Here is a 15,139-nt window from a genome sequence, read left to right on the forward strand (position 1 = left end):
GGAAACAGTGCCTGGCGCTGACGGGTGACGGCGCCCGTAGGGAGCGTGTCCAGGGGGAGGGATGCAGAAGAGAATCGCTGTCTTCTAGACAACCCTCAACCCGGTTCCTCAGCATCCGTTAAAAAGACTGTTTGAAGCGCGTCACGAGGGAGAGGGCAATGCTCCGCGCCGATTGGTGAAAGGCGCCTGCAGGGCGTTTCTGCGGGCGGTGCTCAGCGGCGGTTGGCTAGTGGGCGCGAAGGGGCGTGGCATCTGAGTCTGCGGCGGTTGGCTGCTGCGCACGCGAGAGGGCTCCTGGCGGGATTGTGCCTCAGCGCTACCCGGCCCCTCGCTCATGGCCGCCTCGCTGCGCCCCGTGCCGCCGCAGTCCGCCCCGTGCCGCCCAGCGCCCGCAGCTCCCTTGGGCCGTGACACGAGCGACGTCCTGCAGCAGATCATGGCCATCACCGACCAGAGCCTGGACGAGGCTCAGGCCAGGTAAGGCGTGCAGGCAAGGAGGGAACGGGCGGAGGCGGGTTGAGGATGGGGACAGGTGCGGCAGACCTTGGAGTGATGGACAAGGAGAGGAGCCTCCGGCCAGAGGGAGTGAAGGATGGTTTCGTGAGGAAAGCGGGCGGCGGCGTTATGGGAGTAAGGGCCCAGCCCTGGAACAAGAGACATTAGAAGGATAAGTGAGCTAGTCATCTGTTATTGGCCGGTCCGAGGACCGCAGTTTTGCTAGGCGCACAGTTGAAGAGAAGCTACCGAAGAGATAACTAGGGTGATCTGAGGAAGGACCTTTGAGAACTTTCAGAAACAGATACGGGGAGCTGGATGGACCTTAGAGGGCACCGTTCTTCCTACTTCTCACCCTCCTGTTCTTTTCCAAGACAGGGGTTCTCTGTGTAGCCATGGCTGTCCTGGAACTCACTCTATAACTAATTTGTGTTATGGATCTTGGAAGCAACTACTTTTACCAACATGGAGCCATCTTCCAGGCTTAGGTTTCTAGACACTTGGAGTGACTGCAGAATTGCTGCTCCAGAAAGACAGAAGGAAAAGTTTGACAGAAGCCCAAAAACTGATTCAATTCTAGGTACCCAAAGGATAACCCAGGAGTCATTATTTATTACCTTTTTTGTTTGTTTCTTTGTTTTCAGAGACAAGGTTTCTCTGAGTAGCCCTGAATAGCCTTGAACTTACATAGAACCTCCTGCTTCTGCCTCCCAAGTGCTGGGTTTAAAGGTTCATGCCACTTTGCCTGCCTTGATTACTATATTTTTAAGACAGGGTTTTGCTGAGTCCAGAAATGACAGATGAGCTGAGTTCCTGGCATCCTCTCTCTGTGTGATGTGCCTACACCCACAGCACCAGGGTCACAACTGTGTGATGTCCCCTGCACCCACACCGGGGTCACAACTGTGTGACGTCCCCTGCACCCACACCGGGGTTACATCTGTGTGACGTCCCCTGCACCCACACCGGGGTTACATCTGTGTGACGTCCCCTGCACCCACACCAGGGTTACATCTGTGTGACGTCCCTTGCACCCACACCAGGGTTACATCTGTGTGACGTCCCCTGCATCCACACCGGGGTTACATCTGTGTGACGTCCCCTGCACCTCACACCGGGGTTACATCTGTGTGACGTTCCCTGCACCCACACCGGGGTTACATCTATGTGACGTCCCCTGCATCCACACCGGGGTTACATCTGTGTGACGTCCCCTGCACCCACACCAGGGTTACATCTGTGTGACAGCACTAGGATTACAGACACCATTGTGCTGATCTTTATTATATAGATGCTAGGGAATCTGAGTTTGACTTTTTTGTATTGTGTTCTTTTTGAGACAGGGTTTCTCTGTGGTTTTGGAGCCTGTCCTGGAACTAGCTCATGTAGACCAGGCTCTCCTCAAACTCATAGAGATCCGCCTGCCTCTGCTTCTGAGTGCTGGGATTAAAGGTGTGTGCCACCAAGGCCCGGCCCCTGATTAGACTTCTAATGCTTGCAAGGCACCTTACTAACTGAGCCATCCCTGCAGTCTCTGAAGAAGCCCCTTCTTTATTGGGGAGATGGGGAGTTGGGTCTTAACTGTGTAGACGAGGCTACCCTCAAACTCAGAGATCTACCTGTCTCTGCTTTCTCAGTGCTGGTGATAAAGACATGTATCTGACTTCAGAATCCATTTTTATTATTTTTTAATTTAAAAATTTAAATATTGTTTTATTTTAAACATATAAGTATCTTGCCTACATGTCTTTATATGTACCGCATACATGCCTGGTGCCCAACGAGGTCAGATTCTTTGGTACTGGACTTACAGATGGTTGGGTCCTGGAAACCAAACCCAGGTCTTCAGCAAGAATAACCAGTGCTCCTAACCACTAACCATCTTGCCAGCCCTAGGACCCATTTTTAAAATGAACTTGATAAATACTTACTGAACACTTACGATGTGAGGGCACTGTCCCGGGGGCTGGAGTAGTCCTTGCTTCCTCCTTTATGAGCTTGGGGTTTGGGACAGAGAAAGAAAGTGGAAAAATACACACATATATAAATTGTGGCTAAGCTATAAGGAAAAGACTGGCAGTGCTAAGTGGAGAAGGGGCACTGTCTCCAGAGTGAAGCTCCTGGAGAGGAGCCTAGAAAAACATTCCCAACCTAAAAGGGGGAAAGCGTGGAGAGTCGAGTTTGGAGAAACGTGAAGCCTGCTTCTACAGTCCCACAGAGTCTGCACTCTCAGGGCAGAGTTAAGATTTCATTCTGCTTTTCTTTTTCTTTTGTTATAAAGTTTGTTTGTTTTTCGAGACAGAATTTCTCTTTGTAGCCCTGGCTGTCCTGACATAACTGGCCTTGAATTCAGATTCACCTGCCTCTGCCTCCCAAGGAATGAGATTCAAGGCGTGTGCCACCACTGCCCAGCTAAAGAATTTTTGATTTGTGTGTAGGAGTATTTTGCCTGCATGAATGTGTGTGTACCAAATATATGCCTGGTGCCCATAGAAATTAGAAGAGGGCATTGGGCCCCCTGAAAGTGCAGTCACAGGTGGTTGTGAGGTGCCATGTGGGTGCTAAGAATGGAACCCCGATGCTCTGCAAGAGCAGCAGCCTGTGTCCTTCAACACAGTCATCTCTCCAGGCACCACTCCACTCTCAGTAGGAGAAAAGATCAAAGCACAATTTTTGTTTGTTTGTTTTTTGACACAGAGTTTTTCTGTGAAACAGCTCTGAACTCGCTCTGTAGACCAGGCTGGTCTCAAACTCACAGAGATCCTTTGCCTCTGCCTTCCAAGTGCTGGGATTCAAGGCATGCGCCACCACACCCAGCATTCAAAGCAGTTTTAAGACCACCTGTTCACACCAGTGTCAGCCGACCAGGACTGTGGGAATCTGCTTTAGAAGGCAGTCTACCGCGTCAGCACCTACTGGGATGGTCACACAGTAGGAAAGGCTGGGTTTCTTCTGGAGCATGAGTCTGTATTAAAGGGTCTGTTTTGAGGTGAGGGCAGTTCCTTAGGGTCTGACAATTGTGCTCTATCTCTGCAGTGAGACCAGTTTACTAAGGAGAAGAACATGAGCTCCCTTAGAGCCGGGAGTGCAGCACAGACGCTAGAGCACACACCTCCAGTGCACATGCAGAGCGCCCCTTGGTTACATATTGAGGCCGTCTGAGATACCTGAGACCTTGCCTACAAGCCAGACAACCGCCCACCCCACTTCTGTTGAACTCAGGGTACCCTAGCTCTGTGTGGAATGCTGACTCTTTAGTTTTATAGCCTCTCTCTGGAAAGTTAGGAATGCTGGCCTGCCTCCAGCTCTTTCCATTCCACTTTAAAAACGTATGTTTTATTAGGGTGTGTGTGGTTTGTGTGTACACCCACACTGCGCTGTTCTTACAGCACCTCCATCTTCAAAGGATCCTATGTGTTCTTCTATCCTCTGTGCACCTGCATACTTGAACACCTACTCCACACAGAAATAAAACAAATCTAGAATACAGAGGAGAAGATGTGTGGAGGTCATATGCAAATGCTACAGTATCTTGCCTGAGGGAGTTGAGCGCCTGCCCGTAGGATGCCAAGGGACAAAAGACTTTATAACCTTGACTGCAGCTTGTCAGCCCAGGAGTACGCAACCAAGTGCATCCCTGCTGATCTGCTGACTGGACTAGACTTTGCAAGTCTTTCTGAACCAGCTAGTCTCTCGGAGTGTCTCTGTCTCTATCGTAGCTCCAAGGTCAGTTTAGCTGAATTGTCCATCAAGAACTTTTCATCCCCCATGTAAGGCTTCTCATCTTTATTACGCTATCAACTGTGTATAAAGAAAGGAAAATGGGGATTGGTGAGATGACTCAACAGGTAAAGGCACTTGCTTCTAAGCCTCATGACCTGAGTTGAATCCCTGGCACCCACTCCCCCAGGTTAACTTCTAGTTGGATTCCTGGCACCCATTCCCCCAGGTTAACTTCTAGCCTCATGACCTGAGTTGGATCCCTGGCACCCACTCCCCCAGGTTAACTTCTAGCTTCCACACATGCACACACAAGTGCACTAAATAAAAACTGTTTAAAATTTAATGATATTGCCACTAAAAAAGTCAAGGAAGCTACTGATTTACTAGAAGGTGAAGCTAAAACAATGAAGTGGAGGCTGGAGAGATGGCTCAGGAGTTAAGAACACATGCTGCTTTTTTTTGTTTTGTTTTGTTTTTTGTTTTTTGTTTTCGTTTTTTGTTTTTCGAGACAGGGTTTCTCTGTAGCTTTGGAACCTGTCCTGGAACTAGCTCTTGTAGACCAGGCTGGTCTCCAAATCACAGAGATCCGCCTGCCTCTGCCTCCCGAGTGCTGGGATTAAAGGCTTGCACCACCACCGCCCGGCCACATGCTGCTCTTGTAGAGGACCTGGGTTCAGTTCCCAGCACCTACATGGTGACTCAACCATTCAAAACTAAGCTCCAAGGAATCCAGCCCCTTCCAACCTCCATGGACACTAGGCATGCATTCATGCATAGACACTGGGGGAACACCTATACACATAAAAATAAAGCCAAAAACATTTTTAAATGACATAAGTGTGTACTGAATTTTAAGTTCCCACTGGTCTGTGTGTATGAGTACAATTTGTGTAACAAATACCTTAGAGCTACACTTGTGAAAGGACGGAAGGAAGGAGGGAGGTTGTAGGTGTTAACTGACAATGACCCATTCATAGCTTCTGCTGAATGGGCTCAGCTGGCCGGCTTGGCTAGTGGCTCCTCCCAACACGTGTGCCAATGGGAGAGGACGGCCTCTTCCACAGAAGACTGTCCTCCTGTCGCCAGCATCACCTCCAGACAAGATCCAAGGATATTTGTAGAACGTAGGCCAGCCAGGCTTTCACAGCCCAGACACAGCAGAGTGAGGGACGCGACAGGGGAAGACAGGAAAGTGACTTTTCTTATCTAAAGCAGATCCTTTCTTTCCAGGGCGAGGTGGGGTCTGGTTTTACATTCTTTCATTTACTTTGTGTGTGTGTGTGTGTGTGTGTGTGTGTGTGAGCACACACTTGCTTATGGAGGTAAAAGACACCTTGCTTGAGTCACTTCTCTCTTCAGTGTGAGTACCGGGAGTCAACTGGGACTCTCAGGCTTTGTCACAGGCTCCTTGACTGAAGAGATCATCCCACCAGCCCAGGGCTAGTTTTTAAGAAGGGGTATTATGTAGCCCAGGCTGGCCTCAAATTCACTCCTGATCCTCCTGCCTTCACCGCCCAAGTGCTGGGAAAACAGGCGTACACAGTTCAGGATTGCTTCTATTTCTTTGAAAGACTAACACTGGAATTATGACACGGAGCGCACTGAATCTGCAGATTGCTTCTCGTAATATCCTAGCTGTTTTCACAATTGTCCAGTGCCCCAAGCACATAGGAGGTTTTCTGTCTTCTAGTTTCCTCAGTGTACCATTGGTTGTTGTACTGACCGCTCCCCAGGCATTGATGAGTGGTTTCTGAAGGTTATCAGTTTATCACTGAGGACTCTGGAGTTCTCTTCTCCAGATCCTTAGTCGATGTTTGAGTCATAATTCCTCTGAGCATCTGCTGAAAGTCCTGAGCCCTTCCCCTGGACAGTGTGTGCTGGCTACATTTTCTTGGGATTCCTCAGGAGACAGAAGCCTTGAACTTTTAAGGTAATCTCAGTTGCCCAGAGCCAGGGAGCCTCCGCTCAATAAAAGTTGGCAGACTCAGTAATTAGATGCCTAAGAAGTCTGCGAGAGACTCAATCTGGGAATTGCTTAGGGGTGACTGAGGCAACCTAGCGACGTTAGAAAGAGAATGGTTGATGGATGTCTGGTGACGCAGGCCTCTGTACCTCACACTGCAGCAAAGACAACTTATCGTGTCTGTCTGAACTGTTTGACAGAGCTCCTTGGGTCACGTGGGCTGACAGCACTGAAGGCAGCTGCAAATTCCAGACCAGTGAGGGCTGCTTCCTGCTTCCTGCCTGCACTGGGGCACAGGGCTCTCTGGTGCCTTGCCTGCCCACACTCCCCTTCTCATAGAGACCCTTTTTAAAATTTTATTGTACATAGCATATAATATATTAGATATTAGTGAAATTCCTGAGCAAAGTGTGTCTTTGTGGTTTCGTTCCCCTTGTTGCTTCCTCAGCCCTGAGTCTTCACTCTCCCAGAGGTCCTTACACCACCCACCCATCCTCCTCACCACCTAGTTAGTAGCTACCATCTCTGGTCCCCTTTGTAGAGTTTTAGACCTACTCACCCCTACTTTCATGTATGCTTATATATATTCCAGGCTAGGGTCCCTATGTGAAGGGAAGCCCACTGCTTTTGTATATATTCCAGGCTAGGGTCCCTATGTGAAGGGAAGCCCACTGCTTTTGTATATATTCCAGGCTAGGGTCCCTATGTGAAGGGAAGCCCACTGCTTTTGTATATATTCCAGGCTAGGGTCCCTATGTGAAGGGAAGCCCACTGCTTTTGCCTTTCTCTTTTAAACTAATTAACATTTTGAGGTTGCTGCTAAGAGTCTGTTTCCTCCTCCTACCGTGGATTCTGGGCCTTAAACTCAGGTTATCAGTCTTGGTTGGTATCATGTGCTTTACCACTGAGCCATCCTACAGCCCCAGCTTTTTTCATGAGTTTTTGTCACCCACTTAATATTATCCTTTCGAGAGCTAGCCATTTTCCTGCAAAATTCACAATTTCATTTTTTCTTTACAGCTGAATAATATTCCACTGTGTATACGTGGCCACCTTTGTGTGTGTTTGTTTTGTTTTGTTGTTTGTTTTTTTAGTTTTTTGCGATAAGATTTTTCTGTGTACCCCTGGCTGTCCTGGCTGTCTGCAGACCAGCTGGCCTCGAACTCACAGAGATCCCCCTGTCTCTGCCTCCTAAGTGCTGGGATAAAAGGTGTGTGCCACTACTGCATGGTTTGTTTTTAATTTCTTGAGTAATCTCTATGGATTTCCATGATGGCTAATTTACTCTTCCTTTACAGCTGATTTTTTAAAAACTTTTGTGTGTGTGCTTGCACACATGTGCGCCTCAGAACATGTGCAGTGGTCAGAGGACAACTTGCATACTGATTCTCTTCTTGCACTATGTGGGTGCCAGGGATGGGACTCGGGTCACCAGGCTTGGCTGCAGCACCTAGTCAGCTGAAACATCTCCCACACCCTGTGATCTCTTCTTTAAGGGTTTAGGGCCTTTTTATGAGGCTTCCCACCCATGACCTTAGCATCCTTTAATTAGCCCTCACCTGCAGACATGGTACCACGGGCATTAGGTTTCTGCATCTGATTGGGAGGAGCTGGGGTACAGCTCAGTGACAGAGACCTGCCTTGCACACTGAGGCCCCCGTTCCCTTCCTAGCACCACAGGGAACACACCATTTAGTCTACTCCACAAGCTGAGTAGAATAGGATTGCCTTCTTCCAGCTTCTAAGTGAAAAGGACAGATGGGCTGCGTTGTAATTGTCAGGTCTGGCCTTGAATGCTTACTTTCTGATCAACTGCATACAGGTACGCTAGAGAACCATCCTTACTGATTTGCCCCTGTGTGTCTTTTATTATTTATTTCTTACTTTTGTATATCTTTTAGATATTATTTATAATTTTTTTAGTTTTTGAGGCATGGTGTTACTGTATGGTTCAGATTAACTTCAAACTTGAGATCCTCTTGCCTCAGCCTCCCCAGAACTAGGATCATATGACTGTGTTCCTGTGTCTAGCACCGGGACTCCTTTCTGTGGCAGGAGACTCTCTGAGACAGGGTCTTACTCTATAGCCCAGGCTGGCCTCTACCTTCTGATTTGGGATTACAGGCATGCACCATCATTCCTGACTAGCTTTCTTGGTGAACTTTGTTAAGGATGCTTTCTGATACCCTGAGAGTTTTGTCTGATGTTTCATGAAGAGGCTGAAACCCAAATCTGCTAATGTGATCCTGTGATGCTTTTAGTCTACAAATATGATGGACAACATTAATGATTTTTAAAGGATTCATTTGTTTTTATGTTTTTACTTATGTGCCTGTCTGTGTCTGTGTGTGTGTCTGCCATGTGTGGTGGGGAGCAGGGAGCAGGAGGTTGCTCTCAGAAGTTTGCAGGAGTATTGGACCCTCTAGAGCTGGAGTTACTTGTGTCTGTGGCTGGGAACTGGATCCTCTAGAACTGAAGTTACTGGTGTTTGTGGGCCGGCAGCTGGCTTAGGTCCTCGCAAGAGCAGCCAGTGTTCTTAAAACCATAAAGTCATCTTTCTAGGCCTCTGACATTGGTAGGTTTTTGTTTGTTTTTAATGTAGATCCTAGGATAACTCAATTTTTTTGGTACTCATGGGACAGATGAGTTGTTTAAAATTGTGGTTACTTGTTTATTGTTCATGTGTGGGTTGGTGGTGATCAGAAGGCAGCTCACAGCAGCGCTCTCCTTCCACCTGAGGGTCCCAGGGACTGTATTCGGGGGCCAGGCTTGGCAGCAAGGTTCTACAGGAGCTGTCTCTCTGGCCCCAGCTTAACTGTTAATTACTAAAGGGAGATGGTGTAGAGTGCTCTTCAAATGAAGCAGCAAGACCTACGTTGTCACTGTCACAATGCATCTTTAGTTTTAGTGCCTTTGAGATGATGTGTATAGGGAAATAAGCCATCATGTGATGTATAGGCTGATGCATGCCTGTGAACTCAGCCCTTCAAAGAATGTGAGGCTCAGCATACCACTTGGAATTTTCTAGAGTCAGTCAACATTAGTATGAGAGGATCTCATTAATCAAAACCTGAGGAGCGGAGTTTCAGATGTGCAGTTTTCTTTACCCCTACTTTTCTTTTTAGTGAGTTCTGGGATTGAACTCATGTCTTTATGTTGCAAGACAAGCACTGTACCAACTGAGCTGTCACTTTCTACTTCCTCATCAGCATGGCCCCAGTTCCTTCTCTGAGGCCAGGACACATCTCTATCTTCCCACGTCCCTTCTCATGCTGCCTTGGTCCCCAAATCCATTGTTCTTAAAGAGGAGTGTGCTGTGGGAGACATCGGAGGGGCTGGAGTTAGCCCTTCCCCAAGAGGATAGTGTGTGGCGTGTGCCCAAGGGGGATCGACTCTAAAGGCAATTAGAAATGGGGGAGACGTACCCTGAAAACTCAAGGGGAGTCAGCACCTCTGTGGAGGCTGCAGGCAAGCAGACAGGCATGCCAAGGCAGAGATGAATCAACTGGGGGAGACCACCTGCCTCAGCCATTGTTTAGCCGAAGTTGCTAAATGAGGACAGAAAACATGTTTTGGGGTGAGTGTGTGTATGTGTGTATATCTACATATGTGTCTATATGTCTGAGTGTGTGTGCACACTCTTGTGTGTGTGTTTAGGAAGGACAAGTGTCCTTCATTATCACCCTTACCTTATTTCTTGTTGACAGGGTCTCTCACTGAACTTGAAGTTGATCATTTGGGTTCAACTGGATGACCATTTAGCTCCAAGTCTGCCCATCTCTGACCTTTGGCTCTGGGTTGTGTAGCCATTTCTTGCTTTTTAGGCCTTTTCAAATTTATTTTTATTTATATATATGTATGTCTGTTTGTGAACGTATGCCATATGTAGGTGCGCATGAGGGGAGATTGGTATTGGATCCCCTGAACTGCAGTTCTAGGCAATCTGAGCTATCTGCTGGAGGTGCTGGAAGAGCAGCAAACATTCTTAACCACAAAGCCATCCCTCCAGTCCCCATATCTAGATTTTTATGTGGGTGCTAGGAATTCAAACTCATATCTTCAAGTTTTCACAGTAGATACTCTCAGCTATTGAACCATCTTCCCAACGTTTATTGTTTTGTTAAGGTAGGGGCTCACAATAGCCTGGACTAACCTGGACCTTAAAGCGCAAAACAATCCCACACCAGTTTGGATTCAAAGGGTTATTGATTTGAGGGGAAAAAACTTACAGAACACTGTCCTACACAACAGCTAGGAAAGGAGTCTTGTCGCTGGAGCAAAAGAGAGAGCAGAGGGCTTCCACTGCTTTTTAAAGAGAAGAAGGAGACCATGCCCCAGTGGGCTGGTATCTCAGCAGCTATTGGCTGAAGGAGCGGAAAGAGCTCCCACAGCAGGACCTCAAGATGTAGCTGAAGTTGTCCTTGAACTCCTGATCCTCCTGCCTCAACCTCCCAAGTGCCAAAATGAAATTCTTTTCCACTGCTCCTGACTTAGAAATCCTTCCTAAGGTCTTCTGACCTTTCTTAGGGATCTTCACTGGGTCAGAAGAAAAGTAACTGGTCATCCGTCCTCCACAGCACCCAGTCTTCAGAAATGCCTTTTTGTCTGTCTGTCTGTATGTGATGCTGGGCATAAAGCCTAGGGCCTTGTGTGTGGATCTGCCATGCATGCGAGCTGTCTTTGAGTGACATGTTAGGACACTGTATCTGCCTCATGCCTCACTTCCCATCATTAGGATTGTGCACCAAAAGGACCAAATAAAAACCCCACGTGTGAAGTACCGTAAAAATCCTTGTAAAACTGACTGGGCTGCACTAAGAAATCCTGTTAAGCTAGGTGTACTGCACACGCTCACAGGGCCGGAGAGATGGTTCAGCATTGACCCCATTTTTCGACCACAGTCTCACTAGTCTGGTTGGCTGAGGAACATCAGCTTGCTGTTGCTGTGTGACAAGCTAGGCCAAACTAGCAGCTAAAAGCGATGTACATTACCATAAAATCTACATGGATCACCATAAAATCTGCATACATTAGCATGTAGATTTTGTGCTGTTGTGGGGTTCAAGCCAAGAGGAGGGTGCTTGCCTAGCAAGCCTAAGTTCCTAGTTCCATCCCAGTACTACAAAAGATGATAATAAGTTAATAACTAGGTGTGGGACACACACCTATTGCCCTAGCATGTGGGAGTCTGACACAGGAGGATTGTCATGAATTCTAGAACGACCTGAGATGAAGAAAGGTATTCTATTTCAAAAAGATACAATAATGAAATCTCTTTTTGTTTGTTTGTTTTTGTTTTTCAAGACAGGGTTTCTCCACATAGGTTTCTCTTGGCTCCTAAACTCACTCTGTAGACCAGGCTGGCCTTGAACTCACAGAGATCCACCTGCCTCTGCCTCCCAAATGCTGGGATTAAAGGTTTATGTAACCACAACCTGGCTTCCGATTTTTATTATTTTGTTTTACTGTGTATAAGCATTTTGCCTGCATACATGTCTGTGTACCACAGGTGTGTCTGGTGTCCACAGAGGCCAAAAGGCACTTGAGCTCCTAGAACTGGAGTCACAGATGGTTGTGGGACCGTGTGGGTTCTGAGAACCAAACCTGGAAGAGCAATTAGTGCTCTTACCTCTGAACCATCTTCCCAGACTCAAAAATAAAATAAGTAATGAAAGAATAAAGCATAATTTTGTGACCTCAGAGCTTTGCTGTGCTGGGAATCTGGACAAGCTGTCCAGCAGGAGTGGCCTAGGCTGTTCCTACCTTGTTCTCACTTTAACAATTACTGACAAGTCAGCTCCTGCTGTTGGAAGACTGAGGTCTCTGCTCCTTGACCCTTAGCTCCTGCCTGTCACCCAGTGCTCCCTGCTGTGGCTTTCTCAAGCAAGGCACCTGGCTTCTCACCAGCTACATGAAGTATCAGGTAATAATGATACCACATCTTAAGTCACAGGTTCAGCTTGGAGTCAGGGAGAGTATGACAAGGACATGCTTACTTAGGGTTTAAAAAGGAAATAAAGTCATCCCTTCTGGTGACACTCTGGCCTCACAGGCCAGCATCACTAGACTCTGGTTCATTATCTGTAGGCTGAGTGATAGGCACAGGCTTAGAATTCCCCAGTGAAAGGCTGAGAATGTGGCTCAGAGATACAACCCTTGCCCAGAATCCTGTGTGTGTGTGTGTGTGTGTGTGTGTGTGTGTGTGTGTGTGTGGGCAGGGGGGGGGGCAGATAAGGATGTGACTCAAAGATAATGCTCTTATCTATAGTCTCAGAGGAAGGCTGAAGGCCAAGTGTTAGAGCAGTGCTTACCTAGGTTTTAGTCCTGTGGAGGCCTGAGGATCAGAAGTTCAAGGTCATCCTCAACTAGTAAGTGCTTTCTAGGTCAACCTGGGCTTTGTTTTAAAAGGGGGGTATGATATAAACAAGCTGAAAAATAAAAACCACATGATCATCTCATTAGATTCCGAAAAAACTTTTGACAAAATACAACATCCCTTCATGATAAAGGTCTTGGAGAGAGCAGGAATACAAGGAACATACCAAAATGTAATTAAGGCAATAAAGCAAGCCAACAGCCAACATCAAACTAAATGGAGAGAAACTCCCAGCAATTCCACTGAGATTAGGAACAAGACAAGGTTGTCCACTCTCTCCATACCTATTCAATATAGTTCTTGAGGACTTAGCTAGAGCAATAAGAGACCAAAGGAAGATCAAGGGGATACAAATTGGAAAAGAAGTCAAACTCTCACTGTTTGCTGATGATATGATAGTTTACATAAGCGATCCCAAAAATTCTACCAAGGAACTTCTACAACTCATAAACACTTTCAGCAATGTAGCAGGATACAAGATTAACTAAAAAAAAAAAAATCAATATCCCTCCTGTACACAGATGATAAAGGGGCTGGGGAAGAAATTAGAGAATCAACACCCTTCACAGTAGCCACAAAAAGCATAAAATATCTCAGAGTAACTCTAACAAAACAAGTGAAAGACTTGTATGACAAGAACTTTAAATCTTTAAAGAAAGAAATTGAAGAAGACACCAGAAATTGGAAAGACCTCCCATGCTCTTGGGTAGGCAATTAATATAGTAAAAATGACAATCCTGCTGAAAGCAAAACTACAGATTCAACGCAATGCCTATCAAAATCCCAGCAAAATTCTTCAAAGACCTCAAAAGAATGGTACTCAACTTCATTTGAAAAAGCAAAAAACCCAGGATAGCCAGGATAGCCTGGGCAACAAAAGAACTTCTGGAGGCATCACAATTCCTGACTTCAAACTCTACTACAAAGCTACAGTACTGAGAACAGCCTGGTACTGGCATAAGAACAGACAGGAGGACCAATGGAACTGAATAGAAGACACGGATATCAATCCACACATCTTCAAACACCTGATATTTGAAGAAGCAAAAAATATCAAATGGAAAATAGAAAGCATATTTAACAAGTGGTGCTGGCATAACTGGATATCAATGTAGAAGGGGTGGCGGCAGGCCATTTCCCGCCATCCGGCTAGCTTTACCCAAAATAATTACACGGAAACTGTATTCTTTTAAACACTGCCTGGCCCAATAGTTTTAACCTCTTATTGGCTAGCTCTTACATATTGATCTAACCCATTTCTAATATTCTGTGTAGCACCACGAGCTGACTTACCAGGAAAGATCTTAACCTGTGTCTGTCTGGAGTGGGAGAATCATGGCGACTGCCTGACTCGGCTTTCTTTCTCCCAGAATTCTGTTCAGTCTACTCTGCCTACCTAATTTTCTGTCCTATCAAAGGCCAAGCAGTTTCTTTATTAATTGACCAAGGAAAGCAACAGATAGATACAAGACCCACCTCCATCATATCAACATGTAGAAAAATGAAAATAGACTCATATCTATAACCATGCACAAAACTCAAGTCCAAATGGATCAAAGACCTCAACATAAAGCCAGCCACACTGAACCTTATAGACGAGAAAGTGGGAAGTACACTTGAACACATTGGCACAGGAGACCACCTCCTAAATATAACCCCAGCAGCACAGACACTGAGAGAAACAATTAATAAATGGGACCTCCTGAAACTGAAAAGCTTCTATAAAGCAAAGGACACGGTCAACAAGACAAAATGAGAGCCTACGGAATGGGAAAAGATCTTCACTAACCCAACATCAGACAGAGGTCTGATCTCCAAAATACAAAGAACTCAAGAAATTAGACACCAAAAGATCACATAATCCAATAAAAAAAGATGGAGTACAGACCTAAACAGAGAACTCTCAACAGAGGAATCTAAAGTGGCTGAAAGACACTTAAGGAAATGGTCAACATCCTTAGTCATCAGAGAAATGCAAATCAAAACAACTCAGATTTCATCTGTAAGAATGGCCAAGATCAAAAACTCTGATGACAACTTATGCTGGAGAGGTTGTGGGGAAAAGGGAACACTTCTGCATTGCTGGTGTGAATGCAAGCTGGTACAACCCCTTTGGATGTCAGTGTGGCGATTTCTCAGAAAATTAGGAAACAGCCTTTCTCCAGACCCAGTAATACCACTTTTGGATATATATTCAAAGGATGCTCAATTGTGCCACACGACACGTGCTTAACCATGTTCATAGCAGCTTTGTTTGTCATAGCCAGAATCTGGAAACAACCTAAATGTCCCTTGATCAAAGAATGGATTAGAAAAACGTGGTACATTTACACAGTGGAGTACTACACAGCAGAAAAAAATGACAGCTTGAATTTTGCAGATAAATGAATGGAGCTTGAAAACATTATTTTGAGTGAGGTAACCCAGACACAGAAAGACAATTATCCCCACATGGGAGCACCGGACAGAAATCTCAAGGTCCAAATCAGGAGCAGAAGGAGACGGAGCACGAGCAAGGAACTCAGGACCACGAGGGGTGCACCCACACACTGAGACAATGGGGATGTTCTATCGGGAACTCA

General features: G+C 46.2%; 1 protein-coding gene across 1 annotated transcript in view; it reads left to right on the forward strand.

Moving 5' to 3' along the window:
* Positions 1–267: 267 nt before the first annotated feature.
* Positions 268–15,139, forward strand: part of Pbx4 (PBX homeobox 4) — a 53,173-nt gene continuing 38,301 nt past the window's right edge. Inside the window, exon 1 of the mRNA XM_041674766.1 lies at positions 268–477. Within this exon, the coding sequence (XP_041530700.1) occupies positions 335–477 (143 nt within the window). The 5' untranslated portion in view covers positions 268–334. The remainder of the gene's footprint in view (positions 478–15,139) is intronic.

Source organism: Microtus oregoni, unplaced genomic scaffold (assembly GCF_018167655.1).
Source record: "Microtus oregoni isolate MIOR12 unplaced genomic scaffold, Mior012 000025F_ref0000491, whole genome shotgun sequence".
NCBI classification, from domain to species: domain Eukaryota; kingdom Metazoa; phylum Chordata; class Mammalia; order Rodentia; family Cricetidae; genus Microtus; species Microtus oregoni.